Below are 15,000 nucleotides of genomic sequence, written 5' to 3'. Positions count from 1 at the left end.
ACTGGAATATGTGTTGACTGCCATTATCTTGTAATTGTTTGTGACATTTACTAGCAATTTCTGTCTCAAAGCAAATCACTACACTATTTTTGCAGTGTTTCTCAGCATTTTTCCATGATATGCATTCAGTTCTTATTAAATGAAATAAAGTCCCACTTTTTCCTTGTAAAATATCACATTTAATTGCAAGTCACATATGTTGCGATTATCATTTCATGTTGACTTTTTTGCTAGAGAACGATATTTTTTTCTAGAACGTAATGTAAACCTCTAAAAATTGAAAGCCATGCCATCACTCGTCTAGACATAATTAGTCACTTAAATGTTCTTTACATTTCTCATAGCTGCTGCTGATTTAGCTATATGGTCCTAACATTTCTTTTAGCTTGGGAAGAGACATTGATTAACAATGCAATTATCCTCAGAGCGTTTGGAGCGACTGGAGTGGGAACGCTATCAGCAGCGAGGATGGCAGCGGGCTGCCAGGGGCCGAGAGGAGAACGGGTTGTGTGACTCAAGATGTCGGTTTGTCGCAGGTGGCTTAATGTGGATTTCTCTCCTGTTTTTCTCTCTTTTTGTTGTGTTTTTCCACAGCTGGCTGTGCGGCTGGGTCCAGACGTGCCACTGCAGCCTCACTGCATTAGATCATTAGAGCTAGCCCATCCACTGCGTGTCGACTAATGGGGGCTTCAAATCACTGCAAACTGCAAAAACAGAGAGCTGGAACAAAGAAGGTGATTATGAAAGCTCACATAACCTTTCACCTTCATCCACAGGCAGGGGGCACAATGCTTTTGTTTGTACTGAAAAACCTGCTCCCTAACAACTAGTAAAGACGTTATTAGAGAGGCCCCACTTTCACGAAATAGGAAACTATGGAAAATAAATGACAATTAAAGTCAACGTGAAATCAAAACTGGCATTATGTTTTGTCTATATACACATTTCTGGTTCATTAGTGCACAGTATTCTTTAAAAAAAGGTAATCTTTTTTATTATTATATTATCAAAATATAATGACTTGGTCCTCCTCAGAAAAAGTTTTTGCCTTTGATTGATGTCACGCAGGCCATACTAGCTATGTGGGCATTTTTATGCCTTTTTCCAACCCAGGCTCATTGGAACAAAATGTTGCTTATGGTGACTTTTTATGATTACGTTACTTCTTGCACGTTTTGCGACACTTTTATAGTGAAATGTTCAGAGGGTGGCGATAAAACGTTCAGGTTTATCCAAAACAGATGAGCGTGAGTCTGGCAACGTTTTACAACAACAATGGTTGATGTACGTATCAGAAGCGAAACATCTGCTGAATGGCGCTAAAAGGTTAAAGTTCTAATGTGTTTACAATTACAATTAATGAACAACTTACACTAAACCCAAACCTGATAATGAGACAGTCTGATACTGTATTAGTTTATGAATCATGCACTTTTTTATGTCATAACTTAGTATTGTGCATGAAAAACAAATCTAACCCATAATCATAATTTGTGTGAAAATGAATGGTGTTTTATTGCTACTAGTATTCACTTCAGCTGCAGTGAATTGTATGTATAGGTACATTTTTGGAGGCATGTTATTTCATTAAGCCTGGGTTGCCTTTTTGTCATCTACACTCTTAAAAATAAAGGTGCTTCAAAAGGTTCTTCACAGTGATGCCATAGAAGAACCATTTTTGGTTCCAAAAAGAACCATTCAGTCAAAGGTTCTTTAAAGAACCATCTCTTTCTTACCTTTTTGTAATCTGAAGAACCTTTTTTCACCACAAAAAACCTTTTGTGAAACAGAAAGGTTCTTCAGATGTTAAAGGTTCTTTATGGAACCATTTAGACAAAAAGGTTCTTCTATGACATCGTGAAGCACCTTTATTTTTAAGAGCGTAGGTGATTTCTAAAATCTTAGTATGCAACAGGCAGTGCAGTAATTTAACTCTAGTTAGTTAATACAAATTATAATAGCTATAAAAGCAAATACCTTGCATCTTTGTATTCTTATTGAACAATCAACAAGAATCATCACACAATTTCACCCAGAAATGTCACATTACGGAATTACAATGGGTTGCGAATGCCATTTCAAGTTGACTTTAAATCAATTGAAAAATCTTCCCCAAAAATTAGATTTAAAAAAATCTATTCCACCACAGTATATTTTAAGTGGTGAGAAAGCTAGCTTTTAAAATCCAAAATGTTATGCAAATGCACACTGAAGTATTATGGTGGAGCGCAAGAAATTTCAGTTAAATTGAAATGCTTTTAGTGGTTTCATAAATCCTTTTACATGTCGAGAAAATGTATACTCTATTTTGCTTTTATTATACAAACTACATCCGTGCTCTACTTCGGCAAACTCTGAAGGTCCTGAAAATGAGGCTTTTAATCTTGTACAATTTCAAGTCTGGGACACACATGAAAAAGCACTGTTAGCCCTCTTCATGTGTGTCCTCATTTTAACCATTATTCTCAAAACAAACAACAAGAACAGTTCCATATAAAAGTGATTTTGGCCTTTCTGAATGCTGTGAATTGAACTGGAAAGTCTAAGGGTAGCACATCAGTTAATCTTCACCTCCACATGAGTACAAAATAAGGGCTGGACTGGGCCCAACACGTCCTACATATGCCCTGCAGAGTGGGTTAACATCGGCCTAGTGGAGGGAGGACAAATAGCCAGGATCAAATGAAGCGATGGATTTCTGATCCTGTGTTCAGATTGGTGTGGAGATGGGAATGCTCATGTATGTGTGTTATTCTTAGCCGCTCAAGCCTCAGATCCCACTGTTTGATTTTACCAGTCCTGATCTGCGCTGTCTGTTAGTAATGTCAGACATGAATGTTCTTGAATGCTACAATGATTTGTCCTCACATACTTCCCCTAAAAAGTGTACCACTAAAAACATTGCTCTGATTTCTGATTAGGCAGACTGTACACTTTTCCCCTTTAACCTCTGGCATAAATGGTGAAAACTATAAGAAGACTATGTTACCGTTCGTGGACAGCTGCCTAGCAGAAGCAAAGCGAGAAGGCAATCTAGAGTCTCTCTTTACTGTCTGCCAGGCGGATGTTTTCTCCGATTCCTAAAACACGAACAGTTCACCAGTCTTCAGCGCTAATATCGCTAATGAACTAGCGCAGCTCCAGCTGCTAACCAAACAGCATCACTAACGTCTGTGTGTGGACGCTACGCTAAAGTGAAGTGTGTAAAAGAAAAACAAAGTGACTTCTCCTCAGTAGGACAAAATCATACTGGTCATTTTCTCTCCTCTGTTAGCCAAGTCAGGGTTCTGGTTTTGCTCTCAGATATTGTGGGATCACTGAAAGGATGCATGTTTTTTTTGTTGGTCGTTTGGTTTGGCTCGGTTCAGGGATAACAGGCTTGCCGATTACTCTGTACTATGGTACCCGATTTCGGTGACATTGAGGCTGACCTTGGAGTCACCTCCCCCGCTGCCGCACTCTCCCTTGTCGTACCACCATTTGTTTTTCAATTTGTCCAACAGGCCTTGCTCATTCAGTTTTAAAACTGCCAGGTTAACAGCATTTCTTGAAACAATAAAACATAACTTGTAAGAAAATGCACAGGTCTGTGAGCAATCTACTGCATTAGCATAGTAGTAGTAATGGTAACATTACTGAATACGGTGAGCTACTACTACTGAGAGTCAATTATAGCAGTAATCAGAATGGTTGAAAGAGCACAATTTGGTTAAGAATTTCACGACTATGAAGGTAAGAGACGCTCAAAGCAAAGAAACTATTAAATATTCAAGGTGGCATGGAGGGTTACGCTGTTTCAAACTGAAGTGTGCGGGATGGGGACATTGTCATTGAGAAGAAAAGTAACAACAACAAACATCATGCAATTAACATTCGTCACAAGTGACAGCGCAGCTTTTACAAGCTAAATTGAAAAACCGTTGAACTGTTAAATTAAAAGTGACAACACGACAGTCAGGAAGGACAGGCACACGAGTCAGCGAGAGAAAGATCGAAGGACAAAAAAGATAGAAGAGAGACGGGAAGGGACGCAGACACACACACACACACACACACACAAATGAGAAATGATTGCTTAAAATAGCCACTGATAAGTCTCGAAATGAAAAATATCTGGTTGAAAAACTGGAAAAGAAGACAAACATTTAAAGAAGAGAGAATTGATCAGAAGCATCATTGTAAATCAAATAACATTCATAATGCATTATACTGTTACCTCTTTGTCATAATAGGGGGATTGGGGGAGGGAGGCAGGGAGGGAGGGAGGGAGGTAGGGAGGGGAGGAGGAAATGACAACACAGGACATCAGGGTAGGTGGAATACTATAACAACATGGAGAATATTGTTATATTATTCCACCCACCTTAATGCTGAGCCTTTGGGGGTCGCCACACCATAGCCCTTAGAGTCCAGATTGCCGCCCACTTTCATGGTGTCGCAGGGCTTCCTTTGCTCAATGTATTCGTTCATGGTGGATTCGAGAAGAAAGGCGAATTTGCCCTTCGACTTTCGTACCCGTGCCACCCCGTCGGGCGTGGTCTTGGCGAAGACGGAGGGCTCGGCCGATTTCATGTACGACCACATTTTTTCATACACTGCTATTTTTGAACGCTGTGCAAAAGAGACAAGAAAAACAGACATACGGCCATATATCATTATCCAAGAAGTGCACAAAGATTGCATTTACACATCATGTCTTATATAACTTAATAATTGATAATAAACATAACAACGATACAGAATTACAGACATTGTGTATTTAGTTCACAATAGGATTGCAGAGTATGTGATACACTGACTAGTTGATTAGTTCTACCACTGTTGGGGAAAGTTACTTTTAAAAGTAATGCTTTACAATATTGCGTTATTCCATAACAAAAAAAAGTTACTTTTTTATGGAAAGTAATGCATTACGTTACTTTTGCATCATTTTTTGTCACCTGGGGCCCGTTCTTCGTATGCCGCTAACTCAGTTAGCTGGATTTGATTGTTGATGATTTGGCATGATCTTGGATTGTTTGGTTCTTTGAAGCTCATCCCGGAGTTGCTGTCATAGCAACAGGTCTGTGAGCTTAAACCTGCTCGGGATCAGGCGTATTTCATGTAAACAGGATTAGATTGCATCTTTTTAAGCAGAATTGATACTTAAAATCTGTCCGCTACCACTGCTACTTTATTACAAGAGTACCCTACTAATCCAGGGACAATAATTTAAAATGATAATCATTTAAAAATAATTTAAAGATAATATGACAATGTTGTGTAGTATTTAATACTATAGACACAGCCAGTTTTACTCACTGAAAGATTTATCCGTCATAAAATTATTACTTCATAATTGTATTTGAGTCTTGCACACATGTTATACAGATAATGTGGAGTCGTGCATTAATTTGAGTGGTGACAGATATTATAGGAGTGGCTTGGTGGAGCGCAGGAGATTTTTTAATTAATGCTGTCACGTAACAAATCTGTTCAAATATAAAATTAAATTAATTACTAATTACTACATTGAAATAAAAATGTAAAGCCTGTACAAATATTAGAAATCGTGAATATAAATAATTGGGAATCATGTAAAAAATTTGAATAAAATAAAAACAGTGCACATGTCATTTATCTATTATAACATTTATGTAGTTTTGTTCGCTTGGCTGTTTCCTTATAAAAGTCAAAATATTTGTCAAGTTTTTCGTCAGGTGTCTTTATTAATTATATGATGTCATTACGTTGCTGTCTTGCTGCCCACACTCCAGTCCAGTAGGTGGCGGTAAATGCACCTTTAAGTTGGTTTGCCAACCGCCACTAAAATTAGAAGACGACGACGTTGCTGAAACTGGGAAACATAGGAGTAATTATTTTCACTATATCAAATCTTTTAAGTTGTGCCTCAGGACAGACAAGTATTATGAGAGAAATTCTTAGTTATCTGAAGATAACAGGATTAGAAAGTAGAATTCAAATTTCATAATAATACTACCGGTTGGTTTATGGATTTGTTTTCTTTTTTTTTCTCTTTCCCGTTAATGCTTCACACTCCAGTCCAGTTGGTGGCGGTAACACACCATAAGTTGGCTTGTCAACCGCCATTAAATCGTACAAGACGACGACGACGTTGCGGTCTTGCCGCCAGACAATCGCTGCATTGCTGATCGTGGTTTCAAGTATCGTACAACAGATTAATACAAAACAGCAATAATATACACAATGGCCTGAAGAATATGTGTTCATTCAAAGAAAGGTTTTCCTATGAATTAATTAGTAGAAAAGTCAATTTCTACTGTGCATTTGTGCCCCTTGTTTCTGGAGAATGCAGCTGAGAGTCGGCTCGCATTCCACAAGGTTGTAAATGTATCGGGTTACCATGAAACCAGGGTCCTGTTCGGCGTCCTGGGGTGTTACAAAGTATTTGTGAAATCTAGCTAACAAAATATATATTGTGTGTTTGAGTGGTCCAGACGCTACAATACATAGCCCCTTTTAAACCAACCCATGAATGCGCAATTATCTCAGATAACTCAATCCAGCCATACTAATCATCAACAACAGGTGCGTTCGAAGAACCAAATTAGCCAGATCCTGATTAGCGCGATGCTATCATCTTGAATGTGACATTTCATCTCGGATGTAATAAGCGACGTAAGAAGAACGGGCTCCTGGGCTGGACTTGCTTATTTATATAAAATAATAACAATAAATTACATGTATATTTTTTATATTTATGAATTTTTTTTTGACAACTGTAAAGGCCCTTTCTATGGTGCCCGTAAGGTGACATGTTCGGTTCACTTAGTTTTGTCGTGGCCACGACATATTAACTTGTGGGAACGTGATATGTCGTGGCCACGAGATATTAATTTGAGGGAACGTCATATTAACTCGAGATGCTATGTTGAGGGAACAACATCCATTTCTTGTGGCCACGACTTCTTATGTTGAGGGAACGACATTTTTCTCATGGCCACGAGTTTAATGCGTAAACAAACCTGCGTGACCATAGCAACCCGGGATTATCAGAGATGGATTCATTAATATTTTATTTTGAATTAAGAAATTATTATATTATTTATTATATAAATTATTACATTATTATATTAACCATATAGGTGTAGGATATATCAGACCGAATCAGACAATGTAAGATTTGATAAAGAACAGTTGAAACACGAGGAGCCCGAATTCCACAGAGGCCCAAGACACAGGATGTCGTAAATCAGATCCTGGCGCCCCATGCCTGAACCAACCAGCAGCTTTGAGTAGCTCACAGCATTTGAACAAAATAACACTTATTGACAATTCCAAGGAGATTTTGGGGGCAAGTAATTAAGATTAATGGTCAAAAGAGATGCACGGCGTGACCATCACATGGTAACCAGTGATAGCAATCATGAGCTCTTTGGATTGGCTCCCCCCCACCTCGACAACAGAGAACAGACTGAAATTCCTTATGAGAGACCTCTTAACCTCTGATCTTCATATATTCACAGATCATGTCCTTATGTTCAGAGAATGGCACAGAAACTGCATTTCCATGTAAATATGCATCTAAATGACACTAAAAGGACTGGTGAGCAACTGATCATTTCTATGCATAACTCCATATCATGTATGTAACCCACACATCAGACTATCAGGTCTTAATTATTTATTGTGTATGTATTTTGAATAACTATTGAATAGTTTATAGGATCCTATTCATGTTTAGTATGTGTGTGTTTGAATCTTCATGCTTGAAACGTTTCTTCCAATCAATTCTTTGTCAAATGTATCATATTCTTGTTATAGAAATCATGTCCAAAATTATACTCTGCAAGAGCGGGAAAACCAAAACCATGTGAATGATGAGAAGAGTTGATTTATGAATGGGGAGGAGAAACATTGCAACACCCCGAGCTACAATTGGTCGAGGCACCATTTGGGGTGTGTTAAACAGCCCGGTTTAAATACTCAGGACACCATCAAAAATCTCTCTTGGCCCTCTTCTTCAACCTTCTTCTTTGCTCGCTCTTTGTTTTACTCTCCTCTTTTTAGTCATAGCTTTGAGCTATGCTTTTTAATCATGCTTCTTTAACTTTCTGAGCGTGCTCTGGCTTACACGCCAGCTCCTCCAAAACCATGAGGAGAAACGCCACCTAGTCTTGTCAAACTTTACTTCTATTTCTTTAGTTTATTTTATTTTCCGTTGAGAGTTTTGTGTGTTCCGAGTTAAGTTTTGCCCAACGCCTTGTCTCCAAAAGAGTGCCGTCTAAACTTCAACTTCAGACCACAGCTCCGTGTCGTCAGCCAACGCCCAACCACTGGCTTCCCACGTGTTACCAAGACACTTCCAGCCAATCAGCGACCGCGGGAAACTCCCCCTGTTCTGCAAGGACCAAAACAAAGGGAACCCCCGTACAGGCAACGCAACGCAAGTACCTCCAGATTCTAGCTGAACTGGTGCATTTAATATAAATTTTAACCTAATTGAGGAACTCAATGCGAGGGTTAATTAAGTGATTGAGGGTTGTTCAGATCTATGCAATTGCACATATTGCTGTAAACTTGGGATTTCACATTTTCATTCTCTTAAACTCATTATTTCCTAATTTTCTCTCTTTTTGCAACTTGTGTGAATACGTGTGTTCATGTGTTAGATTAGGTTATATGTCTTAGATTTATCCAATAAAGCCTCATTTATATTGAAAAGAGAAGTATCTTGTGTTTTGTGCTCACAAGTTAATGTCTTAAACTGCCGATCTTGTTACTGTGCTAATTAATAGTGTTTTCACTATAGTTTGGATATTGATATCCATTGCAGAATTTATGTTATACGGCTCGTTCAATGAATCGCTGGCCGTCTCAGTGATCAGCCATAAAACAGTGATTCTGTCCTAATTCCCTTTAAAATCTTAAATGATTCCCTTTGAGCTAAATTGACCTGTTTCCCTTACATAGGCCTTGGCTACCGGGCTGTATTACATGCGATTGTCAGCATTCAAATGAAGTTCATCATGAATAAATGTTACAAAGTGCATAATATAAAATAGGCCTACAGGAGAACATTTTTATCCATCCTACAGTCTTGTAAGTCCATTAACTGATCGTCTTTTTCCAGTAATATTTGTATATTATTATTATTATTAGCCTATTATTAATGGTTAAGTTTTTATGTTCGTTTATATAAACCCCCCCCCATTATTTCGATGTCTTTACTTAATGTTCTGAATACTTTTGTAAATAATAGCCTACTGTAAATGCTCGACATGCCAATAAAGCTTTGATTATGCTGACTGGAATTTTAGCTGGAATGCAGTTTAAATTTAGCATTTCATTTTATTTCGGCTAATTAATAGACCATAATTATAAATACTATAGTGTTTAGTTGAGGAATTAATCATTCACGTAGTTTCATTTGTAAATGAAAACACAACACTTTCATTTATCATCACACACGGGCATAAATGCAATCATAAAGTCAAAACTTTATTGGCATAATTGTCAGGCATTTAGTTACAAAATATATGGTAGGCTAGCAAATGCTAGCATAATTATACAAAACATTAACTAGGTAAAGCGATACACAAATTGAAAGGGGAAATAAGCATATATAACAATAAATATAAAAATATAGCCCTAATAAGTTAATGTAGTAATAATAATAATAATACTAATATAGGACAGGAAAGATGTCAGTGAATAAATGGGAAAACAAAGTAGCGTTACTTATTTGAAAAAATAACTCAGATATTTTCTTGTAAATTTAAAAGTAATGCGTTACTTTGCTAGTTACTTAAAAAAAGTAATCTGATTACATAGCTCACATTACTTCTAACGTGTTACCCCAAAAACTATCGATCACATTCAGCTTTTTATGTCTGTCAACAACAGGAAGATGTTTTGTAGATCCACAAACTGTGGCCCAGTGTTTGTGCTTGTCATTAGCTTTGTATGCTAACCTATAACAAATTAAATTTGCAATTGTGTGAATGTGAAAAAGAAGCAAACCAAAATGTTTTGCATTCACAATGTGTGCTATCCACCCTTCCTTGCCTGACTTATACCAGAATATTGTTTACTTTTCCAGCCTCTGGTGTTTCTAGTAAAATTAGCATATTTTTCAAGCTGTTAATGTAATGTTAAACCTATGAAAATGGCTTGATAGTAGCTTAAAACGTGAGGCACTGTCTTTTGGCAGTAAGACAGGAACCTAAAAGTGACCAAGTGTCTCCCTGAGGTTGACAGAAACATATGTTGCTTCATATTTTATTTAAATGAACTAACACTCTCTGCCAGCCATCACTGGTGATGCTCACTTACTAGTCTACTCTTTTCCTGAAATAAACTCAGTTATATTTAAAGGGAACATACACACAGTTTCTGCCAATCTCATGTTAATCTTGAGTACCTATTGAGTTGTACTGCATCTTTCATATCTCCGAAGAGTCTTTAGTTTGATCAGATTTATAACAGACAGATACCGATGCACCACTTCTCTCGGAAAACAGTCGAGCTCCTGGAGGCTTTCAGTGGGCGGAGCTAAAGATGCAAAGCTTGTGTGTACCGATCGTCTGCAAGCTATAACATCAGCATAAATAAAACAGGTTTATTGACTTAAATATAATTTAATTTGTTTATAAAACATTTGTCACCAAAATGCCAGTGTAACCCCTCTCTCCCGGGTCCTCACCACCACACCTCGTTCTCGCTCCGAGTGGGTCTCCAGCATGGGAGGCGGACGCACTAACAAGGAGGCTAAAGACTGCAGCCACTAGTGAGTCTCTTGAGATCAGGGGAGTGAGGTTTACCTGCACAGCACCTACCGCTGGCCTCCGTTACACTCACCCCCCTAAACCCTCACTCCCATCTGGGAGTGAGGTTAAAGTAGTAGAGTTTCAAAGAAGGCCAAATAATCAGTGCTGAACTGAAGGTGCAAAAACTGCAGAATTATTTAATGCATCAAGGGGAACATAAATAATGACAACATAGACAACTGCATCAGCAAAAAAGTCACAGCGGTTTCCTTCCAGAACTCCAAGAGGAACAGATGGACACCTTATAGGATTGTTGCTAAATGACACAATAATAGAGCCTTAAAAATCACCAAAGAACCAAAGAAGTTTATGGCAGGGCTGTTATTCAGAAAGCACTTGTGTTCAGTGGCCAAGACATAAGGAAAAACACATCTGGTGAATGGAAAAGCTGAAAGAAAAGTGTCCAGTGGCATTGATTACATCTGGGCTGGTTTATGTTTGAATAAAATCAAAGGATGCTTTCAGCCCGTTTTATCTGTTGGTACAGTAACTGTCAAATGTGATTGGGGATGTGTAACATTATGGGCTGTTTTATCACGGGAGTCGTTATATCAAATGATTGTTGTGTGCGATCATATACAAGCTAAAGAATATGAGGCTGTTTTTACTGCTGCTGTATATATTGCATGTCTATTCCCATATTCCCCAAAACACACATCCAGACTATATATTAAAGACTAAGATTACCTTCTCCATCATTAGGTATAATCACTGAACTCCTATGGGATGTTCTAGAGCTAAAGTAGAAACATTTTTCTTGGGAAAAAATGCAATGTACACCAGAATATGTTGTGTAACAGGATGTAAAAGTGTGTAACACTTGTGTAACAGGGTTGTACGGCTGACGAATGCATTCAACACTACACTTTGCAGAAAAGGGTAGAAAGGATCCAAATTATGACAAATCTAGGATGTCAAACTTATGGGACATTCAAATTTACAGTCATTTTAGCTACCATTCATGTGGTTTATTTCATATAACATATCCCTCATTTTGCTAATAATGGGACACTAATTTATAAGTGTCTACAGTTATTTGTATTCATTCTGTACAAAACAGATGTTTTTGGTGGAGGATCTAAAGAATTCGGTAGAAACACAAGTTAAATTCAACAAGGTCACAGCCGGTAACTCCAATTGCATTCAAATATACTGGGTTTTTTGTCATTACAAGTGCTGTTAACTGTGAATCAAGATGACTACTCAACACAAAGCCCACAGCGTCCACATTATGGTTTCTATTAATAATGGATACATCGCTATCCGTAATTAAAATGCTATCAAGTGAAACTGCATGAATAGCAGTTTTACTGCATCAAAAGTCGATAAACAACTCCATTGACATTGACATACTTAGAAAAGTTTTATATATGGTGCTACTGACAGAGAATAGCTGACAACTCAATATTTAGATCCAGATCCTATCAATAACAACACAATAAATATTGCATGAGTAGTATATCAATAGAGGTCATTTGTGAAACATCTATGAAGACTGTACTTCACTCATTGCAAGTTCAAAGTCAAAGATGTTAAAAATTATTTTCTGAAAAGTGTTTTCAAGTTAATGCATGACAAAAGTATTGCTGCATCCCAACTGGCATACCATCTATCCTAATAGTATTCAAGATGATAATTAGTGCCCCTTAAATCATAGTACACTGAAAATTGTGTGCTGGGATATGTCCCAAAACTGTCTTCCTACTCAGAAGCATATACTGTCCCCATGGATGTTATCTATACTGAATATAGTACCTTTTTTGTCATGGTAATACCATGTGTTTTTGACATTTACCAGAGTAGTACCATTGTATTCTATGATGACCCTTGAATACACTTCTGCATACTTTTAAAAAGGTACTTATGAAAAAAAATTTAGTTTATGCTTATGAACTGAATGTAATGTTTTCAGACACTTAATTGCATGTTATTTGCAATTAAATGAAAATATATTATGGTTTAAATCGATATTAAATGAAATTAGTTGATGAAAAAATGTTTCACAGGATACATGCTTACATCATGCTTACACTGTACTACCTCAGCTATAATGGGAAGCGTTTAAACCTTCCTTCGAGGCGAGACAGTCCTACAATACTAATTTGGTTCAAAATAGAGCTGTTGCTCTGAAACTGTCTCCGTTCTACTTCAATATGTCACTTCAACTACTGAAGACGTGCGAATAACAACTGAGATAGAGGAGTAGAGATGCAGCAAGAGTGACGTGAAGTTGAAAGCTCAGCCATTCTTTCCTCCCTTCAGTTTTGTGCTGAGCTGGGGGGGTCATATCATTCAGCTCGCAAAATGAAACTGTCACCGCACTGCAGACACGCAGCCTGGCATATAAACTTCACATTAGAGTCACTTCCAATGGAAAATAAAGTGTTTACTGCTGCTCTTGCTCTACGGGGCCATGAGAGGTTGAGGAGCGAGGCTTCTGAAGACTGTTAGCTCACGTTTGGGAAGACAGGTAGTTTTCGACTCAAGCTGCTGCGCTGTCTCTGTCGTACAGGGGACAAATCTGCTGCTAAAGTCTGTTGTCACACATGCCACTGATGTGAGAAAATGCTCAACAGTTTGAAGATCGTTTTACATTTGAGGATCTCTGCAGCATGTTTGCTTAAAAACCACAAACCCTTTGCGGTTCTATAAGGTTCTTGAGTTGGTTATGCTGAAATTGAATGCTTCTTTTGATCAGAGGTGAACTGGTTCACTAACAAGAACCAATTCAAAATAATGATTTGTTCGCGGACCAGAGCATCACTCTTGCCTGAGGCTCTGGATCACAGATAATAATGTTGTAAATAATCTTCAATTTCTTACACAGACCAGTTGTTTCAATTCATAAGATCTCAATATATCGTCTGGAGCCACGGGTATTCATTTTGTGTTCCTTGATATGCTTTTTTTTTGTTTCTCAAAAATGTGCAGCTTGCATTTTATGAATCACCAAGGAGCACGGTTTCAGCTAAAAATCTCCTTTACTGTCACCTAGAACATCTTGGATGGCCTGAGGAAGAGTAAATTAACAGCAAATTATCATTTTGGTGAACTGTCCCTTTAATCGGATATTATGGACAACGTATATTTGACCTCTTCAGCTATAAAAGAAACTGGAAGAAAATAGATAATTAGATCTATTTTAGAGTTAGGAATCATTACAAACAGTCCTTCCCTGGCTCTAACACTCTTTGATCTGTGTATTAATCGATATACTGTACAGCAGCTGTATGTCCGGAGTAAACATATTCCACCCATTGCAGGCTGCTTTCATCATACCCATCTCTCAGCCTCTCCTCATATCTCTGTCCTCGCCACAGAGCTTATTATGGTGCTGTTGACATCTACCTCATATCAGCCGCACCATCTCGCTCTCCACTAGAGCTTTACTTCTGAATCATTCGCTTTCCAGAGGGAACATATTTCTCTAAAACTGCCCGTTGCTTTTCTGCAGTATACTGCTTGAGTTGTTACTCACCGGGAAGCTTTACTCAGTGTACAGCGCTTCTAAAAAGTATGTGCGAATGTCATTGCATTAGATAATCAAAAAGCATCTGCTAGGAGTTATTTTATTCATTAACTCACAACTGTCAGGCATATCAGCCTGTGTTTCCCTAGAGTTTTTGCCTGAAGGTCCTGAAAGTTCACTCCGTGAGGTGCTTTTAATTTCAAGGCCAGACATATTGTTCTGTATAATGTATAAGGTTTAGTGACCCTTTCCCATAATTCCTCAGCTGTGGAAGTGTTTTCATGCTTTGGGGAGTCATGCTGGATGCAGCTTGCGGAGTTACGTGTGATATATAGTTCTGTCAGGACCACTATCGTCAAAGATGATTGACAATTAGCATACAGTTTGGATTGGCGGTATGGTTTCGTTCTGGGCAAGAACTCCCTGCGCATCCATGCAGCCTAGCATGGATGAGAGCAGGGAGAGCAGCGATAACCCCCCCCAGGGTAAACAGAACCAAGATAAATGTATTGCAGATATTGTTAAAGTTCAATAATGTTATGTACACATTTTAGAATTAGTCTGATTCAAAGGAGAATCAGAAGGCTGAATCCTGACTGACAGAGGAGGAGTTGGGGATGAAGGAGGGTAATTAGCTATTGAGCAATGCGAAAACTGCTGATAATACTGGGGGACCTTATATATGAATACTTAGATAGATATCGTATTCCCATAGGTTGATGGGGATCAGCTGAGAGTCAG

General features: G+C 38.1%; 1 protein-coding gene across 1 annotated transcript in view; it reads right to left on the bottom strand.

Moving 5' to 3' along the window:
* LOC107568987 (glutamate receptor 3-like) overlaps positions 1-15,000 on the bottom strand; it is a 68,532-nt gene that overhangs the window by 14,915 nt on the left and 38,617 nt on the right. Inside the window, exon 11 of the mRNA XM_016254986.1 lies at positions 4,364-4,611. Within this exon, the coding sequence (XP_016110472.1) occupies positions 4,364-4,611 (248 nt within the window). The remainder of the gene's footprint in view (positions 1-4,363; positions 4,612-15,000) is intronic.

Source organism: Sinocyclocheilus grahami, unplaced genomic scaffold (assembly GCF_001515645.1).
Source record: "Sinocyclocheilus grahami isolate Dianchi unplaced genomic scaffold, SAMN03320097.WGS_v1.1 scaffold1300.1, whole genome shotgun sequence".
Lineage (NCBI taxonomy): Eukaryota > Metazoa > Chordata > Actinopteri > Cypriniformes > Cyprinidae > Sinocyclocheilus > Sinocyclocheilus grahami.
This window is presented reverse-complemented; position numbering and strand designations above follow the sequence as displayed.